This window comes from Bos grunniens, chromosome 9, assembly GCF_055505025.1.
Source record: "Bos grunniens cultivar Pamir isolate PY7600 chromosome 9, Bosgru_T2T1.0, whole genome shotgun sequence".
Taxonomy (NCBI): Eukaryota; Metazoa; Chordata; class Mammalia; order Artiodactyla; family Bovidae; genus Bos; species Bos grunniens.
Genome location: NC_141173.1, coordinates 32,964,341 through 32,988,960, shown reverse-complemented (window position 1 = coordinate 32,988,960; position 24,620 = coordinate 32,964,341). Strand labels below are relative to the sequence as shown.

The window sequence follows — 24,620 nt, the reverse complement described above, 5'->3', positions numbered from 1 at the left end:
AATATACTTAGTAATGGAATTGTTGGATCATGTGATAATTTTATGTTTAAATTTTTGAAGAACTGGTGGACTATTTTCCACAGCAACTGTACCATTTTACATTCCCACTAGCAGTGCTAAAGGGTCTCAATTTTTCCATTCTTTTCTCCCTTAAAAAAAATTAATAAAAAGCCATCCTAATGGGCATGAAGTAGTATCTCATTGTGGTTTTGACTTACCTTTTTCTAATGGCTAGTGATGTTGAACATCAAGTACTTATTGGCCATTTGTATATCTTCTGTGGAGAAATGTCTATGTCTGTCACCCACTTTTGTTTTTTGGTTTAGTTTTAGTAATTCTTTATATAGTCTGGGTATTAATCCCTTATAGGTATATGCTTTATAATTATTCTCCCCTATTTTGGGGGCTGTCTTTTTCAGTTAGTAGTGTCCTTTGGTGCACAAATGTTCATTTTGATGAAGTCCAATTTATCTTTGTGCTTTGGTTATCTGAACTTTTGGTGTCATATCAAATAAATCATTCCCAAATCCAAGGTCATGAAGGTTTACCCTACCTGTTTTCTTCTAAGAGATTTATTTTTCATTTGGGTCTTTGATCCACTTAAGGTGTAATCAGGTCTAAGAGTTCATGTTCACTCTTTATGTGGATATCCAGTTTTTCTAGTACCATTTACTGAAAGACTGTCCTTTCTCAATCATTTGACCACAAATGTGAGAGTTTGCCTCTGGGTATCAATTCTATTTCAAAGAGATTTTTGACCAGGCTCAGAGAGCTTCCAGGTTGGGGAACCAGAACGCTTTCGTGGGCCACCATGCTGGGCCCCTAACTCCACTGGGACAGAAGCTCCTTTGGGACCTCACACTATATATATATATAATTTTTTTTAATCTGGCAGTTGATTTATATCCTTTAATATCCTTTGTAATAAATCAGTAATCTAGTGAGTAAACAGGTTTCCTAAGTTCTGTGAGCCTCTCTAGCAAATTAATCAAACCCAAGGAAGGGATCATGAAACGTCTGGTTTATAGCCAGTAATAACCTGGGCTTATGATTAGGAAGTGAAGTGGAGGGTAATTTTATAGGATTGAACCCTTAACACGTGGAATCTGATGTCATCCCTGGGTAATTAGTGTCAGAATTGAGTTGAAAAATAGGACACCCAGCTGGTGTCAGAGAATTGCTTGGATGTGCAGGTAAATGCCCCCGACACACATTGAAAACTGGTGACCAGACCCTTTAGTAAGGCAATTGATAGTATTTGTCCACTGTGGTTTTACTTCTAAAATTCTAGCATAATAACAGTCTTGTTCCTCTTTCTTCCTTCTGTTGTACTTACCAAACAAAATCCTAATCCTGGTTATGTATAACTATCCATTCCTGTAAACCTGTATCCAAGTAGCTGGTCAAAGAACATAATCATGCTGCTGGGTGTCAATGTAAACATATAGTCTCTGAGCTCAACCACTGCCTGACAATCCTTTTCCACTTCTCTAGTATACATGCTCTACTCCAAGACAACTGATGACTCACCCATGGTAATTTATACCTTTCTCAAACTCTCATTATATTTGTAGGTTCAGGAAGCAACAGTTAGAAAAGGACATGGAACAACAGACTGGTTCCAAATAGGAAAAGGAGTACATCAAGGCTGTATATTGTCACCCTGCTTATTTAACTCATATGCAGAGTACATCAAGAGAAACGCTGGGCTGAAGAAGCACAAGCTGGAATCAAGATTGCCCGGAGAAATATCAATAACCTCAGATATGCAGATGACATCACCCTTATGGCAGAAAGTGAAGAGGAACTAAAAAGTCTCTTGATGAAAGTGAAAGAAGAGAGTGAAAAAGTTGGCTTAAAGCTCAACATTCAGAAAACTAAGATCATGGCATCTGGTCCCATCACTTCATGGGAAACAGATGGGAAACAGTGGAAACAGTGTCAGACTTATTTTTGGGGGCTCCAAAATCACTGCAGATGGTGACTGCAGCCATGAAATTAAAAGACGCTTACTCCTTGGAAGGAAGGTTATGACCAAACTAGATAGCATATTGAAAAGCAGAGACATTACTTTGCCAACAAAGGTCCATCTAGTCAAGGCTATGGTTTTTCCAGTGGTCATGTATGGATATGAGAGTTGGACTGTGAAGAAAGCTGAGCACCGAAGAATTGATGCTTTTGAACTGTGGTGTTGGAGAAGACTCTTGAGTCCCTTGGACTGCAAGGAGATTCAACCAGTCCATTCTAAAGGAGATCAGCCCTGGGTATTCTTTGGAAGGAATGATGCTAAAGCTGAAACTCCAGTACTTTGGCCACCTCATGCGAAGAGTTGACTCATTGGAAAAGACTCTGATGCTGGGAGGGATTGGGGGCAAGAGGAGAAGGGGACGACAGAGGATGAGATGGCTGGATGGCATCACCGACTCGATGGACGTGAGTTTGAGTGAACTCCGGGAGCTGGTGATGGACAGGGAGGCCTGGCGTGCTGCGATTCATGGGGTCACAAAGAGTGGGACACGATTGAGCGACTGAACTGAACTGAAAGAGTATCCATCTTACTACATAGCCCAGGAGACTGAGTCACAGACATATTTGACACTTGTTGGTGGCAGAGCCAGTGGGGAGGGAGGGAGCCTCAGAGGTGAGCCTCCGATCACTGAAGTAGGCAAGTTCACTCAGGGATGTTACAGGGGAGATTCAAGCATTCTCTGGGACAGCAGCAGAGAATGGGCATGGAAATGAGGGACTAAAGAGTGAAAATGTAGAACTTCTACATCCTTCTAACTGCAGGATTCTAGGATTCCATGTTGCTTCTTATATTCTATCAAAATGTCTTGCTGAAACTTCTCTTCCATCACAGTGTTAACAATGTTATGAGACTTCTCTGGCCATCTCTTTAATGTTATGACATGTAACCCAGTGACACAGTTGAAGGTTCTTACAAAACTGCTGCTTGTCTCTTCTCTCCCCTCCCTCCCCAGTACCAAAATATGACAAAACACGTCTGACCCCACATTCCCTTTTCCTTATCACCTTCTCCTGACCTGTAGAGCCAAATTTCTTCAAAGAGGGGTTTTCACGCACTCTCTAAATTTCCTTTCACCTCAGTTCTCGGGAATTTAGCTTCTGTTGCCACCACTTACCCTATCTTTGCTGAGACCATTTCGTAGTTGTTGGAGCCAGTGGGCACTTCTCATTATTTCCCTTTCCTGATCTCTACAGCACTAGGCACTGTTGGTTGGCGGCTCTCTCTTTGAACATCCTTCTTCCACAACATCACGCTTTTTGGGATCCGTAACTCTACTTCTCGTTCTGCCCTCTAAGTGTTGGTGTCCCCCTAAGTTCTGTGCCCAACTCTGTTCCTTGTTGTTTTCATCCACATACCTCTGGCTTTCTCGAGCTCAGACTTGCCATACTCGAGACCCTTGTGTTTAACTGCTTTTATTATTCCAGAGAAACTTTAATTTCAATACACCTGAAATCATACTGCATCTTTTGCCCACACTTCATTTTCTTTCATGTGCCACAAACATTTATCACCAATTCCCACCAGTTCTACATTTTCACTCTTTAGTCCCTTATTTCCATGCCCATTAACAATTCTTCCTTTCAGTCTTCATCTGAACCAATTCAATGAATTTTGGATCAGTCGTACTGTTAGTCAGGGCCCCATCTTTTCTGAACAAATTGCAGCCAATATGTTTTTGGCTGATTTTGAAATGATTTTCAACAATTAAAAGCCTAAACCTGCTATTTATTACCTGCTTAAAATCTAGAGGATCAAGTTGAATTTCTTACTAAGCATTCCAGAACATCTGTAGCAGAGGGTCAAGGTTTCAAGCTTTCCTAGTTCTCTGTGTGTAAGGTGTGGGGAGGGCGCAAAGAGAGGGAGTTCAGGTTCTTCATCTGGGTGGCTGAAGGGTTAAAAATGTTACAGTTATACTGCCTAATACAAGGTAGATGCTCAAGAAATGGCTACTCTTATTATGCTCCATGGTCCTATAGGATTACGCTGAGTTCTCTGGATGCAGCTGGCCTGCTCTTTCCTGTTTCAGCTTGTACGTTAAACAGCCTCACCTTTGGTCTATCTGGTTAATTGCTACTCATTCTTAAATATTATACTGGGGTACCACTCCCATATCCAGCTTAGTCAGCTTGACATCACCGGCAAGTAGTCACCACTTAGGTAGAACTCACTTCCTCCTTTCTGCTCCCATTGTACACTGATTTGTGTCTCTTCTGATACTGCTATTAAAAAAAGAAAGGTTTGGTTTTAGATTATTTCAGCAGGTGTATGATTAGCTCCTTGCAGACAGGTGTTCATCATCTTTGTATGTCCATATCTAGCAGACAGACGCTTTACCGTCTGAGCCACCAGAGAAGCCAAGTCACCTGCAGGAATTCTAATAATCAAATCCTTGATAAGTAAATATCCAAATTATGAGATATGCATAAACAAGGGGCAAGAAAATGAGCTTATAACTATTTTCTAAAATAAGCATTAACCATTTTTTGTTGGAAAATTCAGTCTCTTAGTTGAAGAAAAAATTAAAGCATTTGGTAAAAGCTTTTTTTCAGGATAACTTAAACAACACACTACCAGCTCTGCATATTCAAATGCAATGGTTTATTCCTTAAAGATTTTGTGAAGATAAAATGATAATCTTTCTTCTGGCCTCTCAGCACAGTGTCTGCCATGTGGTAGTCATTTAAAAAGTTGGTCTTTAACATTATTATATTTATTCATAGATATTTATATGAATGTTCACCCAGGCTCTCCTAAAATCTACATTACTGAATCAGCTAAATTTAGCACCCTTAGAAATGGATGCACTCTTTTAGGCCACAGGATACAATGTAGTAGCCTGCCAAGGTGTACTGAAAACTTTAAAAAGGTGTCATTAACATGTGATAGTGGTTACTTGTCCATGTTCATGTGTCAATACTAAACTGCCTATTTAGAAAACTGACAAGCTGGCTTCTTAATACTGAGCACAGATGCTGTACTACAAAGTCTAGGTCTTTAACTATCAGAATAATTCCAAAAACATAAGTTGGCAGTATTTTATATACTTGGAAGTCCATAATTCCCACAAGTGTTTTCATTCTAGCCTTCTAAATTTAGAGAACACACTTTAGTTATACATGGCAAGGCAACAAATGAATAGGTTATAACATTTATTTCTCTATCCCGACTTTGCTATTATCGAAGTAAAATAATTGATATTTTATGATTATTATTCAGCGAAACTTTTTCTGGCAAGTCTTACCTGGAATTTAAAAGTATTTAAAAATTACCAACAAACTTACTAGAAAAAAGAAAAACATTGTTTGTTCTAACAAAATTTATTATGCAGTAATTACAAAGATTAAAGATTCTTCCATCTCAAATAAAAATAACTGTTATAATTACACACATAATATAGTACCTTAGAGTGAGTCCAATAAATATCACAGGAAGTACAGGGCATTTTCAACTGCAGAGACACATACTTTCTCACAGTGTGTGACACAGGAGAGCCTGCTCACATAATGATCTGTATAAGGTCATGCTCTTAGTAACAGTCCACACAGAACTGTGCCAAAGCAGTTCTTTCAGAACGTGAAGTACCGGGCAAACCACTCCTGGCGCTGGGGATCTGGAGAAGCCACCGGGGAAGCTTCACTCTGAGGAGGACTGGATTCATAAAGAGAGAGACATGTAACCCAGCGTTAAGCTGTTTTGCAAAATGAAGGGAAAAGCACATAAAACATCAGGGCAGACGACCACAACTAGTTCCCTATGTCAGGAGATGCATTTTAAAGCTTGGCTGTTTCCTCTACACTAGATGGGGTCTCCCCTCCAGGAGAGTGCAGAAGCAGCTCAGATGAAGTCCGTTAAGGAGAAGCCATGTTACACAACAATTACAAAAAAAAACACAAAAACCAAAAATCAGACAGTTGAGAAAAGTAATGTGACCCTCTTTGAACAAAAAAGTTCAGGAGGAACTGCGGGATATAAGAACAAGATAACATTCTTCTCGTTCAGCACCTTTTTGCTTTTCATTAAAATTTTTTTAGAATCTGACACAAGTATTTCTTACAGATGTGTCCTTAAATATAACTAATTTAAGTGACTAAACCATGGTATAATATTTTTCTGTATGTGTATTTAAACTTTCATAATTCCACAAGCAGATACTCTAGGGGAAAGGAATGTATTAAAAAGCCAATTTCCCCTCCATCTTCGAAGTTATATACTTTATACTTATCTTAACTCTAACTAAAGATTCTTTGGGCTAGTTAAGAAAATAAAAGCATCCCTACCGTCTTTGGGGGCAATTACAAGGCACGCAACAATGTGTAATGGAAACTCCAGTAGCCATGTTCCTTGAGCCCATGCACATGCATCTTAATGATACCTGAACGCACCCATGCATGAGGGAAAATAAGCAACACACAGTATTTAGCAGGAGACACATTCAAACGTGTATTTGACTACTTTTCATTCTTGCTATCTTCTTTTCTATTTGAAATAATATCATTAACTAGTCATTAATCAGTTTAGAAAAAAAAGTAGTTTACCTGTAAGATTATTACTAGTGACACGGAGATTTAATAAGAACAAGTCAAAAAATTTTAAAACAGCACAAAATCAGTAAGCATAAAATAACAGTACTTTCTGACTTTAATTATTTCATGAGTAAACAAATAATTTCATTCTAATTTTACGTGTTAATACATTTGAGAACTCTGAGATAAAATTGGAATGTTAATTACAAAACTTTTCTTCTAAATTTCCTACTTTTATCATTAAGTTCCCAGAGCTTATGTATTTTTTTATTTTGGCAAGAAGCATATATGTTTATAAATAAGCAAGGGGAAAATAAACAAATAATAAACAAAAGCCACTTACTAAAAAATATTTTGAATTTCTGTAATAAGGATGGGTTGTTAATGAAAAATTGGTGATAATTCTTACATATTAAAATTCTAAGCATATAATTACATTAGCACCTCTTTAAGCATTTAGAAAATTGACCGACAACAAAATAGAAAAAATCTTTTTAACAGTCAAAAAGGAGTTCTCTAGAGAGGTGATAAATATATTTTGAAGATATTTCACAGTAAAATTTCTTTTGCTAGGCTGTTCTTAAAGTAGTAGATTTCTGCAATGTAAGAAGTAAATTTCTCAAGTTAAAAAAGAAAAAACTGCACTGGTGAGACAGGGCTCACCTCAGAAATGTCTTGGGCTCTTTGGGTGGCACAGGCTGAGGAAGTGGCTTGCTGCTGTTGAACTCAATATCATGGACGGGAGAGTTAGGAATGGGATCCAGGCGGTTAGGATGTCCATTGCCCACTCCACCAGATTCCAGAGCACTTAGATTGGGAACACTCACAAACCTGTTTGTTGGTGACTTATCGTTCTTCTTCTTTTGCTGCATTAAAAATAATACATGTGAGGACAGTGCCTGCATGAGGACGAATGAGAAAACAGGAAGAGCAGAAGAAATAAATTTGGCATGGGAAAATTTTGGAAGCTGGATGTTAAAATGAACCAGTGTTACCCAAAATGTGGTCTGGGGATCTTTGGAGGTGTTCTTTATCTACATGGAACCCTCACAGACAGACATACTGCTTGGATAGAAAGAATGAGGAAAAAATGTTTAGGAATGGTTCATGGGGAGGAGGGTGGGTGGAGAGAAGGCCAAGGGGTAAAGACTACCGGGAGGGAAAGAGGGAAAGAGTACATCTCATGGATCTCATGAGGTTGCATGGGTTTAGGCTAAAATAAGGAAAAGATGAAAAGTTAACATAATTTTAAAAGAGAGGTCCGTGAACTTTAGCCATCTGTCAAAGGGAGGCAGTCCTTGCCTGGAAAATAAAAGGAATGAGAAAATGCTTGGCAAAGTTAGTTTGAAACAAATCTCACATTTCTACCTAGGACTTAGAGCTGACCTAGAGAAATAATTTGGTTTTAAATTCACTATACCATCTCTCTGAAAAGGGAAAATGAAATCTGTATACTTAAGTCTCATTTACCAATTCATTAGTAGTATCATAATTAGCTCACAATCTTTTAAGACATTTAAAAGTTATAAAACAAAAGTGATCAATGTAATCTTTTAACTGGTCTTTAAAATTGACAGATGAAAACAGCAATACAACTGCGGATTGTTAATATCTATTGGCTTTCAAATCATTAGCTTTAAGCTCTATTCATTTGTAGAATCAATGAACATCATCTTGCTATGTGGAATAAAAATTAATATGTATGATATTTTGAATATTCCCATCTTTTACTGACTACAAGCGTGCTAATTAAATGTATGAAATAATTTTTTTGTAAGATGACTCCAGAATTTTAAAGAAAGACAATAGACAAGATGGTCCTTTTCCTTATGTGTAATGACCTCATTATCTAGACATTGTCCTCTATGTCGTTTTCTGTGAATCATAAAGTCCCAGGAAAGAAGCCTATTTTAGCATAACTGCAAAAATAAAGGGTGATACCGTCTTCAGAATTATTTGTGAAAACTGAATCACTATTAGGAGTCAAAATTTATGAAGATGTATCTTTGGCATTTCTAGTCATAAGAAGGCATAATCAAAACTACTTAAGTTTTTATTTTAAGAAATCAAAAGTATCATTGACAACATTCTACAATAATGATCTTGTGACTAAAAATGTAATTCTAATAAAATAAGTAAAAAGAAAATATTTCTAATCTTGTTTTAACAAGTCTCATAACCTAGCTTTTTAATTAAAAGCTTCAGTTCAGTTCAGTTTAGTCGCTCAGTCGTGTCCGACTCTTTGCGACCCCATGAATTGCAGCATGCCAGGCCTCCCTGTCCACCACCAACTCCCGGAGTTCACTCAAACTCTTATGTCACCCTAAATAATGAATTTAAAAACTGAAACTAACTATATTCATTCATTCACCAATAATTTTTTTTGCAAAGGCTCTATATGCCATTCCATTTTACAAATCATTTAAGTCATTTTAGAAAACAGTTTACAGTTTGAAGCAGTTTAACTTGTAAAGGAAGGATAGATCCCATCTTCTTAACAGAAGTTTTATGAGCTTGGAAAGCAGAAGTTTTTCTGGCTAAAGGCCTAAGAGAAATTAGGTATGACGTGAAAATTAATGAAATATGAATTGGAAAAAAAAACCAGCTTCAGCACTGGCATTTTTATTTCTACTACTGATTTATGCTAAAAGATATGTAATCCCTATAAAGCCAACATACATAACTATTTTTTATTACTTGCTTTATTCACTAGAGTGATTTGTTCTAGCTTATAAGAAAATATGACCTTTTGCTACTGAACAAATATTTACTAAGTCTCCATTATACCTATAGCACCACAACAGGAGCCAGAGTAGTCTGGGGCACCAAGAGGTACAAGGCTTAGCCATGTCCATTTCATTTGTCTATAAGGCTCTTCTATCTGTCCTAAGACAGCAACAGAATGTTAGAATAGGTCATTTTCAATTTTAATTATCAAAAAAAGGTGAGAAGGCCATGAGAAATAAGGCCATTCTCTGAAGACGAGTAGGTAACAAAATGCATGTCCAACCCAAGGCCCATTATGATGGCAGGGAGAGCTGTTGGGGATACACTGCTTGGAGTACTTTTCAAGATTCCCCAGAGGATACTGAACACTAAGGAAATGATGGAAATTATCTTGAAAAGACTCAGAAGTTAGCTTTTTAAAAAAAAAAAGATATGAAAAATGAAATGGTATAACCAAGGTTTTACAATGTTAATAAAACATTGTTTCAAGGAATATGAATTCTCAGCAAATAAATGAATGTTATTAGCATCTAATTCTGAAAATTAGTACACAAAGAATTCATAGATTTAGTCCTAGATTATTAAATTTAAGGAAACACTTTTTGGAAGCTTTATCCTATGCTGCTCTAAATATTTTATAAAAATTTTAATCACGTTTAAAACCACATTCCTATTTTACAATGTTTATAGCACATACCTTCATCAGTGGATTAATAACACCAACCGTAGGACTTGAGTTAAACACTTTGTTGAAGTTAGTTTCTCGATTGACTAATTCCAGCTGATAAAATTTATTATCCTCCTATGCAAAAGGATTACAAACATTTCTTAAACATTTTCTACTGACTATTTAAATCTTAACTATATAAATGCCATTTCATTCAAAATTTAATACAAAACCTGAATGAAAATTTATATACATCATTCAAAGAGTTCTAGACCTAATTGCCAGGGTCTTAAAGTTGGCTGGTTGGTAAGTTCTCAACACCTTTAAAACCTTATGCTCTGGGACTCCTCTCTACCCTTTCATACCTCTTCCCTCCAAGGCTAGAACTAAACTCTCTATTTGGCCCATCTCTTTTCCAGAGGGCTGATGTGTGTTTTGATTAGGCTTAACTTGTTTTCATGGAGCTGTGTGCGTGGCTGAGTTGTTTCCGTCTAGGAAGATGACACTATGGTGTATCATTATTTGTGAGTCCTAATCTGCTCTCTGAGACATCAATATATTTCAGCAGTGGTAACCACAGAATAGAGAAAAAGTGAATGGTCCATACAGAGATAAGCCCTTTGCCTTTGGTTTCACCAAGTGCTTCCTACAATCAGACTGTAGGAAGTAAACACATAAGTAAATGGATCACTGTGTTGTGAAAGGCAGGGCTATGCTCTAGTAGAACTTGATTATTCAGCCCCCTTCTAGTTACCACTGACTATAATTTGCATTGTTAATCTTAGCCCATGTGCCTCACAGTTCATAGAATCAGGGAGTAGTGAAAAGACTCTACACTACCCTGTGGCTAGAACTGGAAAATCAATAGCGATTTCTACCAAAGATTAAAAAATAGTAATACATTTGCTGATTTCATGGAGGGAATATAAGGTAATTTTTCTGAATCTACTGCTATTAGAGCAAGCTATGATGCATGTGCTCATGTTCACAAAGCTTGGGAAAATGGGTATTTAGTAGGATGAAGTATCTCATACTCTGTCTTTCCAATGCCTGCTTCTGGGTTTCATCTATGAACCCCTAGTCAACTACCTCTTGCTTTTGGCAGGAACTTCTAATGCCAGGAAATAGGATGGCTTTCCTACATGCTTCAAGAAACATTTTAAGGAACAAGGACTTCAAATATAAATGCTCTTAGACTCTCTTTGCACGCTAATATCCAAAGCTGTTATGAAGAAATCAATTAGCAAATACAATGGTTAGCATTCCATTTCTAGTTTTACTATGATTTTTATTTGTCAGTAGCAGTAAAAAGCAGTATTTTACTTACTGATCAGGTCATATAATTTTAGAAGATTCTGAAATGTTTTATGAATTTTAAAACATTTGTGTATTTTTATTCTTGAAGAATAATGACTCTAATGAAGGCAGTATATTTATTGTTAAATCTGTATTTTCTTCCCTGATGGACTTCTCAGAGCCCCTAACACCTCAGTGTGCACTGAGACTCTCAACAGAGAGCTGGTAGCTTTTCTTAGGGAAACCCTAAGACAATGGAATCCTTTTTCCATGAAGTATGTCTTTGGATCAGGTTTTGGTGGAATACACTTTAGGAAGTTAACATGACTAATTGGAAGTATACACTGCAGGCTAATGCATGTATGTGCTGAATGTTCTTTCCCATCCAATTCTAATTCTACATGTATAGTACACACACACACACACACACTTCAACAGTTTATTAACTGTACACTGGCAATGACATATTACTGAACATTCAATATGTATTAAAAAGCATTTTTAAAAAAAATTACTGAAAAAAATCTCCTTACACTAATACCAAGTTTAAATTTTAAAACTGTATTTATCCTTGTAAAACATTTTAACAAATGTTCAATCATAATACATATTTTGTACTTTTTCAACTTTTGTTTAGCATTACTTAAAAATATTTTCCCATTCAACAGCCTATTAATTATTAACATAGTTACACCATAACCTCCCACTTTGCAAAACCGAAACAATTTACCATTAGCTTCTTTATGACCTGGTCTCTTTCTGTAAGCATGGCTTTTAATTCTGCAATCATCTGTATATCTTCTGGTTTTGATTCTCTCATTAGATATTTTTCTTCCATCTCTTCTAGTCTAAAAACAAGAAAACCTTTAGTTCATTGATATGATGCAGACATTATTTTGTAATGCCTATATTTTTCAAATTAGTCCAGCTGAACACACAAAATTTACACAGTTGAACGTTTTTGCTAAAACTTGTAAGCATCATGACATGACTACCTCAAGAGTTAGTGTTATTTCCTGGAACTCTGCTCAATGTTATGTGACAGCCTAGATGGGGAGGAGAGTTTAGGGGAGAATGAATACATGAATAAGTGTGGCTGAGTCCCTTTGCTGTTCTCCTGAAACTGTCACAACATTGTTAATTGGCTATACCCCAATACAAATAAAAAGTTAAAAAAAGGGGAGGCAGTATTATTTAAGGCTCTTTAAGGGTAAATGGTGTTATTAGAGGCTTTGCAGATCACTATTGGAAGAATTCACTCGTTTTTAAGTTATTTAAGTATACACGGGAATAAGGTGGGGTATGTGCTGTAGAAGAAATAATATACTAACCTAGCAATGCTGGCTCGATGCTGGACATGTAGGCTTACTACTGAGAGAATTTACCACACATACAATATTGTGTGATGATAGAAGGTTTGGTAACATACATAAAAAGGACAAAAGATACAGAGGAAAGGGGAACAAAGCACACACACAAATGACCTCATTCTTTCCTGGTTTATGGGAAATGCAGCTTACAAATTCCATGTATCAGCTGGTACATATAAACTGGAAAAAAAAATGGTTCACTGGATAATAAGAAGAATTATATTTCCTTCTGGGCCTGTTCATCTGCCCTGGAGGAAGTGAGAAGGTAACAGAACTAAATGTCACTGAAGATTCTAGAACAGAGGCCACTTTTATGAGCAGAGGTGCCACAGACCCTGCAGAGTCTAAGGATAGGACAGGGCTCAGTGAAGAGGATGCAAATAGAAACCGCTAGCTTAGTCTGAAAAAAAAAAAAGCACTCTGAATTGTAGAATATTCAAATAACTAGAATACTTTTAAAACTTGTTTTCAAAATACAAAGAATAAACTTAAGCTCAATAAAACTTACAGTTAATGAAGATTCACAGAAAAATTTATTTACTCAATATTGAGAAACTTCTAGATGATCTATTCTCTAGGATTTGATAAGCCATTCCCACCCACCACTACCTCCCCCCACACAATACCAGAGGGGTACCAGAATCTCTGCATTTTTTGTACTTTAACTCCACTAACTCAGCTCAAGCCAAAGACTTGGAGATAACATTTTTGGCTCCCTATCCAGGCCCGTGGCTAAAGTTCTACTCTGGGAAGTAGGGAAGTAAGAGGGGGAGAAGTGTGGAGCGAGGCAGCAGCTGTCTCAGGATCCGCTGGGACTTTGTCAGTCCAGTGTGAGGCTCGTTTCACTAACATCAGTTGTCTTCTGCTGTGACAAGTCAATGAGCTCATATACAGTAACCTTGCATTTTATCATGACGTGGCACTGTACTGGCAAAGGTTTATATGTTTTATGGGCAGTGGTTTTGAGAAGCTTGAGAAACAGGGAAAAGGGCATTTGTGTTTCACACCACAGCAGCCACAAGGGGTCACTGGAGCACTTTATCAGTTAAAAATAAGGTATAAGATTTTTGAGCTGTTTCCTGAGACTGTACAAAAATACCTGGTAATAAATGGTCGTTAAAAAAACAAAAATCTTAATTTAAAGCCTTATTTTAAACCATTATGTTGATCTTTTTGTACCAGTACAATGAGAAGTCAAGGTAAAGTGAGTCTAAAACAGTTAGTTAAGATCCCTGAACCACCTTTCTGCATAATAAAGGTCTCTACTTAAATTCCAGTGTATGTTTTTGTTTTAACATTCTTTACCTACAGAATTATCAGTTAATCTTCTCCACAAAATATCTTTACAGCACCAAGATTTTTTTTAAAGATACCTGGATATTAAATGGAAAAAATAAATGATTAAATTGAAGAAACATCCATATAAACACAAATGAGAAAGCATTAAAGGAGAGAACAAGTAATATGATGAAGATTTAATTTGCAAACGTATTTCAAGAATTACCAGTCTTTCAAACTCCTGATGGGGGGAGTACACTTGGTACTCTTCTGATATCCACTCAAGTCAACACCCATCAATCTTTCTTCAATTGCCCCACATAGTTCTCTAAGCCAGCTGCTTACCAAAGACTAGGTGTGAACAACTAGTAATACAGGAGATGGTTTTTAGTTTGTTCTCCTTTAATCATTTGGATTATGAAGAGAAAAGTCTGTTTGGTTCTGTGTATCTTGAATGGTCTTCATAACATATATGCTTATTACACTGTTCCACAACTCTCAAGCAGGCCTTGGGCGTCAGTGCTGCTGCTGCTGCTAAGTTGCTTCAGTCGTGTCTGACTCTGTACGACCCCATAGACGGCAGCCCACCAGGCTCCCCCATCCCTGGGATTCTCCAGGCAAGAACACTGGAGTGGGTTGCCATTTCCTTCTCCAATGCATGAAAGTGAAAAGTGAAAGGAAGTTGCTCAGTCATGTCCGACTCTTAGTGACCCCATGGACTGCAGCCCACCAGGCTCCTCCGTCCATGGGATTTTTCAGGCAAGAGTACTGGAGTCGGGTGCCATTGCCTTCTCCTGGGCATCAGTGCTAGCCAGGATCTAATAACATTGTTGTATTTTCAAGAAACTATATAATTATAGCTTTGCTTCTATTTAGAATAATGAAAAATGTTTTTTAGTAGTAATAATGGTTTAACTGCAGAGTTAAAAATTTAACAGGAAAAGCTGATTAAAATGAGTCAATTAAAAATATTAAGAAAATAGTATCATAGGTGGACAGAAATTACCAATTTCCCAAAGACTTTATAGGAAAGATTAAAGCCTGGCAAACACTGCCTTGAGGGAACCATGCAAGTACATACAGCCTTTTACTCTAATGGGAATACAGATTCCCATTAGAAGTAACACAAAGAGTGAACAGACAGAAGTAGAGCATATAAAATTATTAATTAGGGTTACCAGGCATACATGCCCCACCCCACCCCTTTTTTTTTTCACTCTGAAAGTATATAGGTCAGTGTCTGTGGTTCCTGGACAACACTAACCAAAACTATGAATGCTTAAAAAGCTGCATAAGAATTTTCCAAGTTGATAGTCCTTCTACGTTTTTAAAATAACTGACCAAAAAAAAAATTTCAGTAAGTTGAGCTTTTAGAGCCAAACAACAATAGTCACATATCTATTTTAGAATTTTAATCGTATAAGATGAAAGAACTCTAATATACCACCTTTCTCCTATAGCCTTAAGGAAAGGAAATAAAGTAATTCAAGCAGTATAACATTAAACTTTTCTTTTCACATAAATTATAGGCACAGACTCAACCTTGTGACAATAGAACCACCTACATACATCCTGACCTCACAAAGATTATGAAAATAACTTTATGGCAATTTAAAAATCAAACAACAATGAACTACTAGGGTACTATATTAAAAACTCAAACAACTTTTAAAGAGTAAGTAATTCTAATGCTGTGGAGAACTTCTTTTTAATTAGGGATTATTGACACAGTGGTAAAGAATCCGTCTGTCCATGCAGGAGAAGCAAGAAACAGGTTCGATCCCTGGGTCGGGAAGATCCCTGGAAGACGAAATGGCAACCCACTCCAGTATTTTTGCCTGGAGAATCCCATGGACAGAAGAGCCTAGCAGGCTACAGTCCAAGGGGTCTCAAAGAGTCAGACGCAACTGAGCAACTGAGCATAAAAACACAGCACATTAAAAAAAAAAAAAACACACAGCACAAACCTACTTAAAGTCCAAGTACAGAAACAGTGACAGACTATTTTCTGGGCTCCAAAATCACTGCAGATGGTGCCTGCAGCCATGAAATTAAAAGACGCTTACTCCTTGGAAGCAAAGTTATGACCAACCCAGACAGCATATTCAAAAGCAGAGACATTACTTTGCCAACAAAGATCCGTCTAGTCAAGGCTATGGTTTTTCCAGTTGTCATGTATGGATGTGAGAGTTGGACTGTGAAGAAGGCTGAGCGCCCAAGAATCGATGCTTTTGAACTGTGGTGTTGGAGAAGACTCTTGAGAGTCCCTTGGACTACAAGGAGATCCAACCAGTTCATCCTAAAGGATATCAGTCCTGAATATTCATTGGAAGAACTAATGCTGAAGCTGAGACTCCAATACTTTGGCTACCTGATGGGAAGAACTGACTCACTGGAAAAGACCCTGATGCTGGGGAAGACTGAAGGCAGGAGGAGAAGGGGACGAAAGAGGATGAGATGGTTGGATGGCATGATCGACTCAATGGACATGAGTTTGAGTAAACTCCGGGGGTTGGTGATGGACAGAGAGGCCTGGTGTGCTGCAGTCCATGAGGTCGCTAAGAGTGGGACACAACTGAGCAACTGAACTGAACAGAAACTCAGTGTTTCCCCCAAGAGGAAATTATCTTTTGGCTTCAGTACAGTGCTACAGTGCTAAGTTGCTTCAGTTGTGTCCAACTCTTTGTGACCCCATGGACTGTAGCCCACCCGGCTCCTCTGTCCATGGGATTTTTCAGGCAAGAATACTGGAAAGCTTTGCCATGCCCTCCTCCAAGGGATTTTCCCAACCACAGATAGGACCTGTGTCTGTCTCCCGCACTGGCAGGTGGGTTCGTTACGACTAGCGCCACCTGGGAAGCCCTCAGTACAGTGAGAAAGTGGAAGTCACTCAGTCGTGTCCAACTCTTTGCAACCCCATGGACTATACAGTCCATGAAATTCTCCAGGCCAGAATACTGGAGTGGGTAGCCTTTCCCTTCTCCAGGGGATGTTCCCAACCCAGGGATCAAACCCAGGTCTCCTGCATTACAGGCAGATTCTTTACCAGCTGAGCCACAAGGGAAGCCCAGTACAGTGAGAAGTTAAGGTAAAATAAGGTAAAATAACCTAAACAATAATCATCTCTGAGGCAAATCACCTTTTTTTTTGCATAATATAGTCTGCCATGACTCCAAGTTCTGTGTATATTTACATTTAGCTCAAACACAATTCTTTAAAAAACAGCCCATTCTCTCATTTGTTTCTAAAACAAAAACCATGACATATTTCTTAGATACAATGTTTTTACTAAGATACTATACCATTCAAAAAAAATAAAATGATTTCTATAGAATATCTAAAAACCTAAGTAGGCTTTAACACCCAGCACTAGAGAAGATTGCTGGTAATCATTCTGTAACAGATACAGAAGTCTTATCACTATTTCTACAATGTTCTCTAGGTTCTCTCCTTTAGATTTCTGTCCCCATTTCATTTCCCTGGAGTCCAAACAAGGGCTTGGGACAGGAACAGAAACAAGAAATGTCCAGTTGCTTCAGAGGCCCCTCAGCTCCTGATTTCAACCTTGCAGGTAGACCCACGTTCCTCTGGTCCCTCCAACACACCCACTGCCGAGGACCCACAGGAGGTTCCTGATTTTGAAGCTTCAAAGTCAGTGTGCAGTTGACTAGGAACTTTAATAGGGTGCCCTTAGTTCTTTGAAACAGGCTGAAAATAGTCCAAAAGTTGTTCTTCCCAGTTCCTTAAACCAAGATGGACCCTCCCTGCATTCCACCTATGTCTCAATCCATTCAACAGATCCTAGCAGGCTGCATTTGAGGATACGGGTCAGAAATATCCAACTGTCTAAAATTCTTCTTTTCAATATGGAAGCCACTAGCCCATATGTGGCTATTAACATTTATATTAGTTAAAATTAAATGAAGTTGAAAATTCAGTTCCTTGGTTTCACCAGCCACTGTCTGAAGTGCTCAATAGTCTTTGTGGCTAGCAGTTACTATACTGGACATTTTTGCTGTTACAGAAAAATCTGTTAGACGTTGCTGGTCTAAATACATTTGTATGTGTGTTTGTTTTTAACTAAGTGAGTAGATACCTAAAACTAGAGGCTAATTTCATGATGATAGCAGGTGAAAAAAGAAATATGGTGGGTTTAGCATAGAAAATGCTTCTAGTTGAAGCAGAAAAAAATGGTAGATCTAGAAAATCAGATAAAATACTTGACTTATGATAATACCAATTCTTTGATTAAAACTGAATAGTAAACTATTTACTATCTACTGAAAATTTATAATGTTCAAAACCATAAAAAACAGAAAGAAGTAAAAACGATATAACCTTTACTCTTTGTAAATTAACATTCCTAAGGAGACAGGACACATGGACAGACAGAGGTTATTATTACTGTGAGCATGGTTTTTCAGAGTATGAAGTGGGAGATTTTGCAGCCTCTGCCTGATAAATAACACAGAGGTCAGAGGAAGGGAAAGCCCAGCCCTGGGGTTTATTGTAACTCATTTCTGCAAAATGTGTGAGGATATGAGCTCTTCTACACAGCAGGTATCTGAGCTCCTAACTGCAGCTCAAAAGGATTTAAAAAGTACCTCCAGTAACCACAAACACCAAAACCCACTATGACTGAGGAAATTATCTCATGAGTCTCTACCATTTCAATGGTAACTTTATGAATTAGTAAATATTATAGGGAATCCTCAAAATTTTTACTTGTAAAATATTCCCTGAGTGCCAACTGATGGGAAAATTCTGTGTAGGTCCATCAGAAAGAGCACCTCACCTCAGAGGCCACTGAAGTAAATGCCAATGACCGGGGTAGGGGGTCAGGTGTGGGGGGGGGCTGTTTTCTATTTCAGCTGTAATAAAGTGGGCATATATGATACATATGTAACAATATTTACTATGAGACTTGGCTGGTTAAATGCAGGAAATGAGAGATGACTGGAAGAAGGTAATAGGAATGACACAGAAGGTTATTCTAGACTGTAGAGGACAACACAGGAGACTCTCAGAAGGAAACTCATGTGTCGGTGTGGCTGACAGCCAAGTAGCAGACAGGGAACACGGACGGCTGTGCGAAGAGGCAGAGAAGGCACACCCGAGCCAAAAGTTTGACTTTGAGGGTAATGGAATTAAGTCACTATTTTGACTTTATCAAACTCTGTGGAAATACTTACATTTTTTAATGAAGTCTTTTTAATTGATTGGAAAAAGAGAGATTGAAGGTGAATAAACCATATGATGCAGCTCAGAGTAAATTATTTCTGAGATAACTTAAATTGGACCACAGTTTAGGCCACAGAGATGGAGTGAATGCCAGGTGCATTGGCTATTGAAGTTTATAAATCAATATAAAAAAGAGAGGGGCAAGTAAGTTAAAAAAAAATACACAACAAAAACATAAACCAGTAATTAGAACTTTGGGTTTTAACTATATAGGAGCCACTATGTATAAGCATAATTTTGTGATATTTTACCTTTATTGATTTCTAAAATCATAAATCAATCAAATGCTTGTTGTAGGAATTCAAACAATGTGTAAATAGAGTAATACAAAATAAGAAGGAAGTTTTTGCTCTTCTCCATTCCCAATATCTCCTAATCTAGTTCTTACAAGGAATTACTACCATTAAGAGGCATATTTGTTTCTTTAACATATTTTGGTATTTTGGCAAAATATGTATTATTAATATATATAGGATCATAATAATCCCACTGGTCACAATATGGATATCTTTTGAGTTTTCACCATGCTGTGATAGGTCATGATCCCTGAGGGACACTTTGGACAAATATTGTCCTAGTACAATTGTAGCAGCAGCAGCTGATTAAACATATTCATTCAACTGCCTTCTTCTAATTAAATAATATATTACATTGTAATTACCATCTGTAATATGGCATTAAGTTTTCTTTTTAAAATATCACTTAATTCGATTCAAGGCTAGCTAACCTGAGGTGAGACACAGTGCTTCTCAATTTATTTATTCTCCACATGTGAATTTTCTTTAACATAAGGTGACTTACGACACTTGTAAAGCTGCATTTACTTCCTTGAGTAGCTCGTTAGTCTTATTAAAATCTGCCCGCATGATATTTTTCTCTCTGAGGTGGTCTGCTGTCATGACATCCAGCTCTTTTTCAAGTCTCTTGTTTAAATCTTGTTCATGCAACCTGTTTAATTTATTTTTAGTTAAGAGAATGTTATTCTGAAGTCAAGCTTTCAAAACTTTCTATATTCTACCAGATTTGAAATGGTTTTTAGGTATAATATATAGAAAATTACAAAATCATTGGAAACAGTCTAAAGTACTTACTTTGCTCTAATCTTCTAGCTTGTTAAAGTTGTCTCCTTTAATGCTTTTTTAAATAACATTTTTAAAAGATTTTACTTATATATAATTTGAAAAGTTAGTAAATGAATATACATCATTCAGAATATAAACATTTCTTTTACAGTCAAATGATAACATAGTCAACAAAGTAAAAATTGGTCTTCAGTATCTTACTGGAAGGCTATCTAGTCATGAAAATAGGCATGTATTGTTAAATACCATTGCAATAGTCTTTCAGGTAACACTGAAAATTCCTTCTGTAGTAATTAATGGCATACCTCATCTGTTGGTTGGATTCACTTCGTATTCTGAGAATTTCTTTTCCCTTAAATTCCAATTCTTTGGTCAGGGCATTTATATTTTCATGAAGGTGCTGCACCTCCTTATCCAAGTCTGAGATGTGATGCTCTCTGTGTCTTACTTCATCCTGTAGATCTGTTATTCTGCACATGTGCTCCTTACTCTGGAAAATAAATAGTTCTGAAAAGTTTTCTACCTATTCACTTTCTCTGTTTAAGGGGAAGAAAATGACATACTGGAATGTCAAATGTAATAAATCTGACATTGCTTCAAAAGCAAACTGCTGAAACCAGGAAACCTCTATTCTCATATATATAAGGAAGTGTTTATATAGATTCAGTTTCAGTAATTTCAGGGCCACAGGGGACTCGAAAGACCATATAAACACATCTCCCTCATTTTACTGATTAAGAAAAGAATACCAAAGAGAGGATTTGTCCAAGAATGACTTATAATCAGTGGCATAGCTGAGATTAGAACACAGGGCTCTTATGTACTCAGAAAGTTATGTGGTCTTGATGTAAAATGCTGGTACCATTGTCCTTTCATTTAAAAAGGACCAGCCTCTAATGAAGGCCATCCCCAAACACATACATCCTGTTGCTTAGAAGACTTCATTTGCTTCATGCTGGTCAAGCAGTTATCTTGTCTGACAGATAAGCTCCCTTCCATCTTCCTAGAAGTCACTGCTTTCGGCAAATTCTGCAGACCTAGACATTGTCAATTCCAGCAGCAGTCTAGCTGAAGAGAAAAGAACTTACCTCCATGGTTATAAGGTAGTTCATTTAAAGCTTTCTAGTAATGAAGGAAAATTTGAGCTGATCATTTAACATATTTGAAGAACAAAGTGAAAGCCATTAGTAATAAACTGATAAAGAATGGCCTTCATTGTACTTTGCCTAGAAATCCATTTCATCCAGACATATATTCAGGATACAAACTATCTAATTAAAGACAGTACTTATGAGAAAAATGTAAAGTGTGAACAGTAGCTGTGCTAGTGATATGGAAATACAAATTATCTTTATTCTTCCTGAGGACCTGCTTCTTCTATGGCTGTGCTATTTGATATGGCTATTTATAGTCAAGTTTAAATTAACTGAAATCAATTAAATAAATTAATAAAAACTAATTAAAAAATCAGGTCCTTGGTTACACTAGACATGTCTGGCTAGTGACTACCTTAGGACAGATATATTAAAACAACAGGTCCCTCATCATGGCAAGTTCCACTGGACACTGCTGTTTTATAGTATTCTGTTTTTACTCTTTGTATTATTCACACTTCATTGCTTCACTCAAAATGCAAATAAAATTCAAAATATTCAATTGAAAGGTCATAAACTGACCATTATACTAAAGTCAAATTACCTATTTCTATTTAAAAATAACTCTTTAATATAGACAGTAAATAATTACTAGGGAAATATTAGTCATTACAAAATAATTTTCATAAAATTGTGAACATTTTCAAATCTGTTCACATTTAAGAAGTCATCACAGAACCCAATGCTCTTTTACCTGTCTTCTGCTGATGTCTATGCTTCGCTCTAATTCCATTTTAGCAGCTGCCAATTCTTGATGATGATTATGCCTTAACAAATCAATTGCAGCTGCATGTTGCTGGTTTAGTTCAGAGCGTAAGGAAGCTGGAATCCAAGGGAAAAAAGGGATTTAGTGTATTCTAAAAATATTAGTATTTTAGATAAAATTTACAAAAATTACAAAGTATTTACAAAGTATTATTTTTTAAAATTAGGACATATATATTTCCATTAAAATATCATAGAATTGTGTATACCTCTTAGACTACTACAGACTATCATAAAGTATCAATTTAGAGGTTTATCTAGCTTTGATGAGGATAAGAAAATTTTCAGCTGCTCAAATGAATCAAGGTATTTCTGTATAAGCTTTCAGTTTGCAAGCAAGGTGCTAACAGAAAGGAAATTTTTAAAACTTTTCTCACTCACTAGTAGAATATAACATATATTTAGGAGGAAACTTCCCACCCAGGTAAGACTTCTTCCACAATATCCCTCAATGATGTTAAGCACTATCTGGTAAATGTTCCTGGTGATTTGGAAGTCATCATTTTAATCTGAATTTTAGATTATTTCATAAAATCCACACATACCGAATGCCAGGTACTATACTAGGGGAGAATAAAATATAACCTTGTTTTTATAACTGCACAGGCTAGAGGGAAAAACATCATGTCAAGGAGTTAAGTGGGGTATCAGAGATGAACACAGGTTATAATGAGAGTAGGGGGGATGTTAAGAACCCAGATTTCCTAGGAGAAGGAAACTGGGGATAGGATCACAAAGGAATTGTCACAGTAACACAGGCTAACATATGCAAAAGCAGAAAGAACCTGGTCTATCAGACAAACTATAAAAAGTTTGGTGTGGCAAGCGCCCAGAGAGCAAGTAGTCATATTGGAAAGACAATGGAGCCCAGTTCTGAGAAAGCTTTTTTTAATACAAATGCTTTCCATTGCATGTTTTGATTCACGGTCCTCAAACTAAGATATTGAAAATGTGTGGACCTATGCCATCTTCTGAAACATGATATTGACCTGAATATTTCTGGAAAAGTCACTGTTTTTATATTAATACTGAAGATATGAGTAAAATACAAATTAAAAATTTCAAAGCTAAAACATGAGATTTCAAAGAAATGCTATGCTTCTTAGAGAACAAATTTATGGTTACCAGAGGGAGGGATAGTTAGGGAGTTTGCGATGGACACGTACACACTGCTATATTTAAAATGAACAATGAATAAGGACCTACTGTATAGCACAGGAAACTCTGCTCAATATTATGTGGCAGCCTGGATGGGAAGGGGAGTTTGGGGGAGAATGGATACTTGTATATGTATGGCTGAATCCCTTTGTTCTCCACTTGAAACTATCACAATATTGTTATTTGGCTATACCCCAATATAAAATAAAAAGTTTGTTAAAAAAAAAAAAGAAATGCTGTACTTGTAGCAAATCAATTTAGGCTCTTCCCAAGAGCCTCCTAAGTTTTTTCCCCTGGTGCTGGGCTGCTTCAGAACTTAAGGAAGGACACAAGAAATCAATGAAGGATTAAAGTCACATGGTGAGACTTGAGTTAAGCAAAAATTAACCCAACTGGAGTCTGGAGAATGGACCGTAGAAGAGAGATTAGCAAGAAGGCTGCGGCAATAATTCAGGTGAGAAATGGTACAACCATGAATCAAGTGTGGCAGAAGGATGAAAGAAGAGGAAACAGATACAGAGAATATTTAAGAGGAGGAACTAACAGGATGTGGAGTGAAGAAAAAAGGTTGAAGGCACCTCCTAGATTCATAGTTTTAGCAACTCAGTAAACAGTGATACCATAAATTCAAGTGGAAACTTTAGAAATGGAAACATATTTTAGAAGTGAGGGAGATGGTGAGCTAATATTTTAAAACATAGACTGTGAGTTAGAATATCTAACAGTCTAAAAAGTTGTAAAAGGTATAAATCTAATTCACAAGGCAAGTAGTTTGGTCTGCTAAATCACTTCAGTCGTGTCCGACTCTGTGCGACCCCATAGACGGCAGCCCACCAGGCTCCCCTGTCCCTGGGATTCTCCAGGCAAGAACACTGCAGTGGGCTGCCATTTCCTTCTCCATAGACCTTCTTGGTCTAGAAATACATATTTGGAGTCACAGCACAATAGATGGTCACTGAAGCCACAGATGGGTGTAAAAACAGAAATAATCAAATTGGAAAAGAAGATACACAAATGGTAAATGAGCATGTGGAAAAATCCTCAATACTATTAGCCATTAGGGAAATGCAAAGTAAAATTCACAATGAGATATCACTACACTCCTACCAGAATGGCTAAAATACAAAATAACACATCGAATGCTGGTGAGGATGTGAAGAAACTCGGTCACTCGTACCTTGCTGGTGGGGATGTTTAACAAACTAAACATATGATTATCGTATAACCAACTCCTGCCTAAATTTGCACAAAAACTCCTGCAACTCAACTCCTGCCTGAATTTGCACAAAACAAATGGATGTCCTTCAGTGGGTGAAGACAACAAATAAGA

At 37.0% G+C, this 24,620-nt stretch overlaps 1 protein-coding gene across 11 annotated transcripts in view; it reads right to left on the bottom strand.

Moving 5' to 3' along the window:
- Positions 1–5,330: 5,330 nt before the first annotated feature.
- Positions 5,331–24,620, bottom strand: part of FAM184A (family with sequence similarity 184 member A) — a 123,986-nt gene continuing 104,696 nt past the window's right edge. For 3 of the 11 annotated variants that reach the window (XM_086317109.1, XM_086317110.1, XM_086317118.1), the window contains 7 exons: positions 22,062–22,189; positions 20,519–20,703; positions 19,933–20,079; positions 11,973–12,090; positions 9,977–10,081; positions 7,216–7,418; positions 5,331–5,677 (listed from right to left, as the gene is read on the bottom strand). In XM_086317109.1, coding sequence (XP_086173235.1) covers positions 5,596–5,677; positions 7,216–7,418; positions 9,977–10,081; positions 11,973–12,090; positions 19,933–20,079; positions 20,519–20,703; positions 22,062–22,189 — 968 coding nt within the window. In that variant the 3' untranslated portion in view covers positions 5,331–5,595. Of the gene's footprint in view, positions 5,678–6,306; positions 6,402–7,215; positions 7,855–9,976; positions 10,082–11,972; positions 12,091–19,932; positions 20,080–20,518; positions 20,704–22,061; positions 22,190–24,620 lie in introns of all 11 variants that reach the window. The other 8 variants (XM_086317112.1, XM_086317115.1, XM_086317111.1 and 5 more) reach the window with 5 other exon arrangements.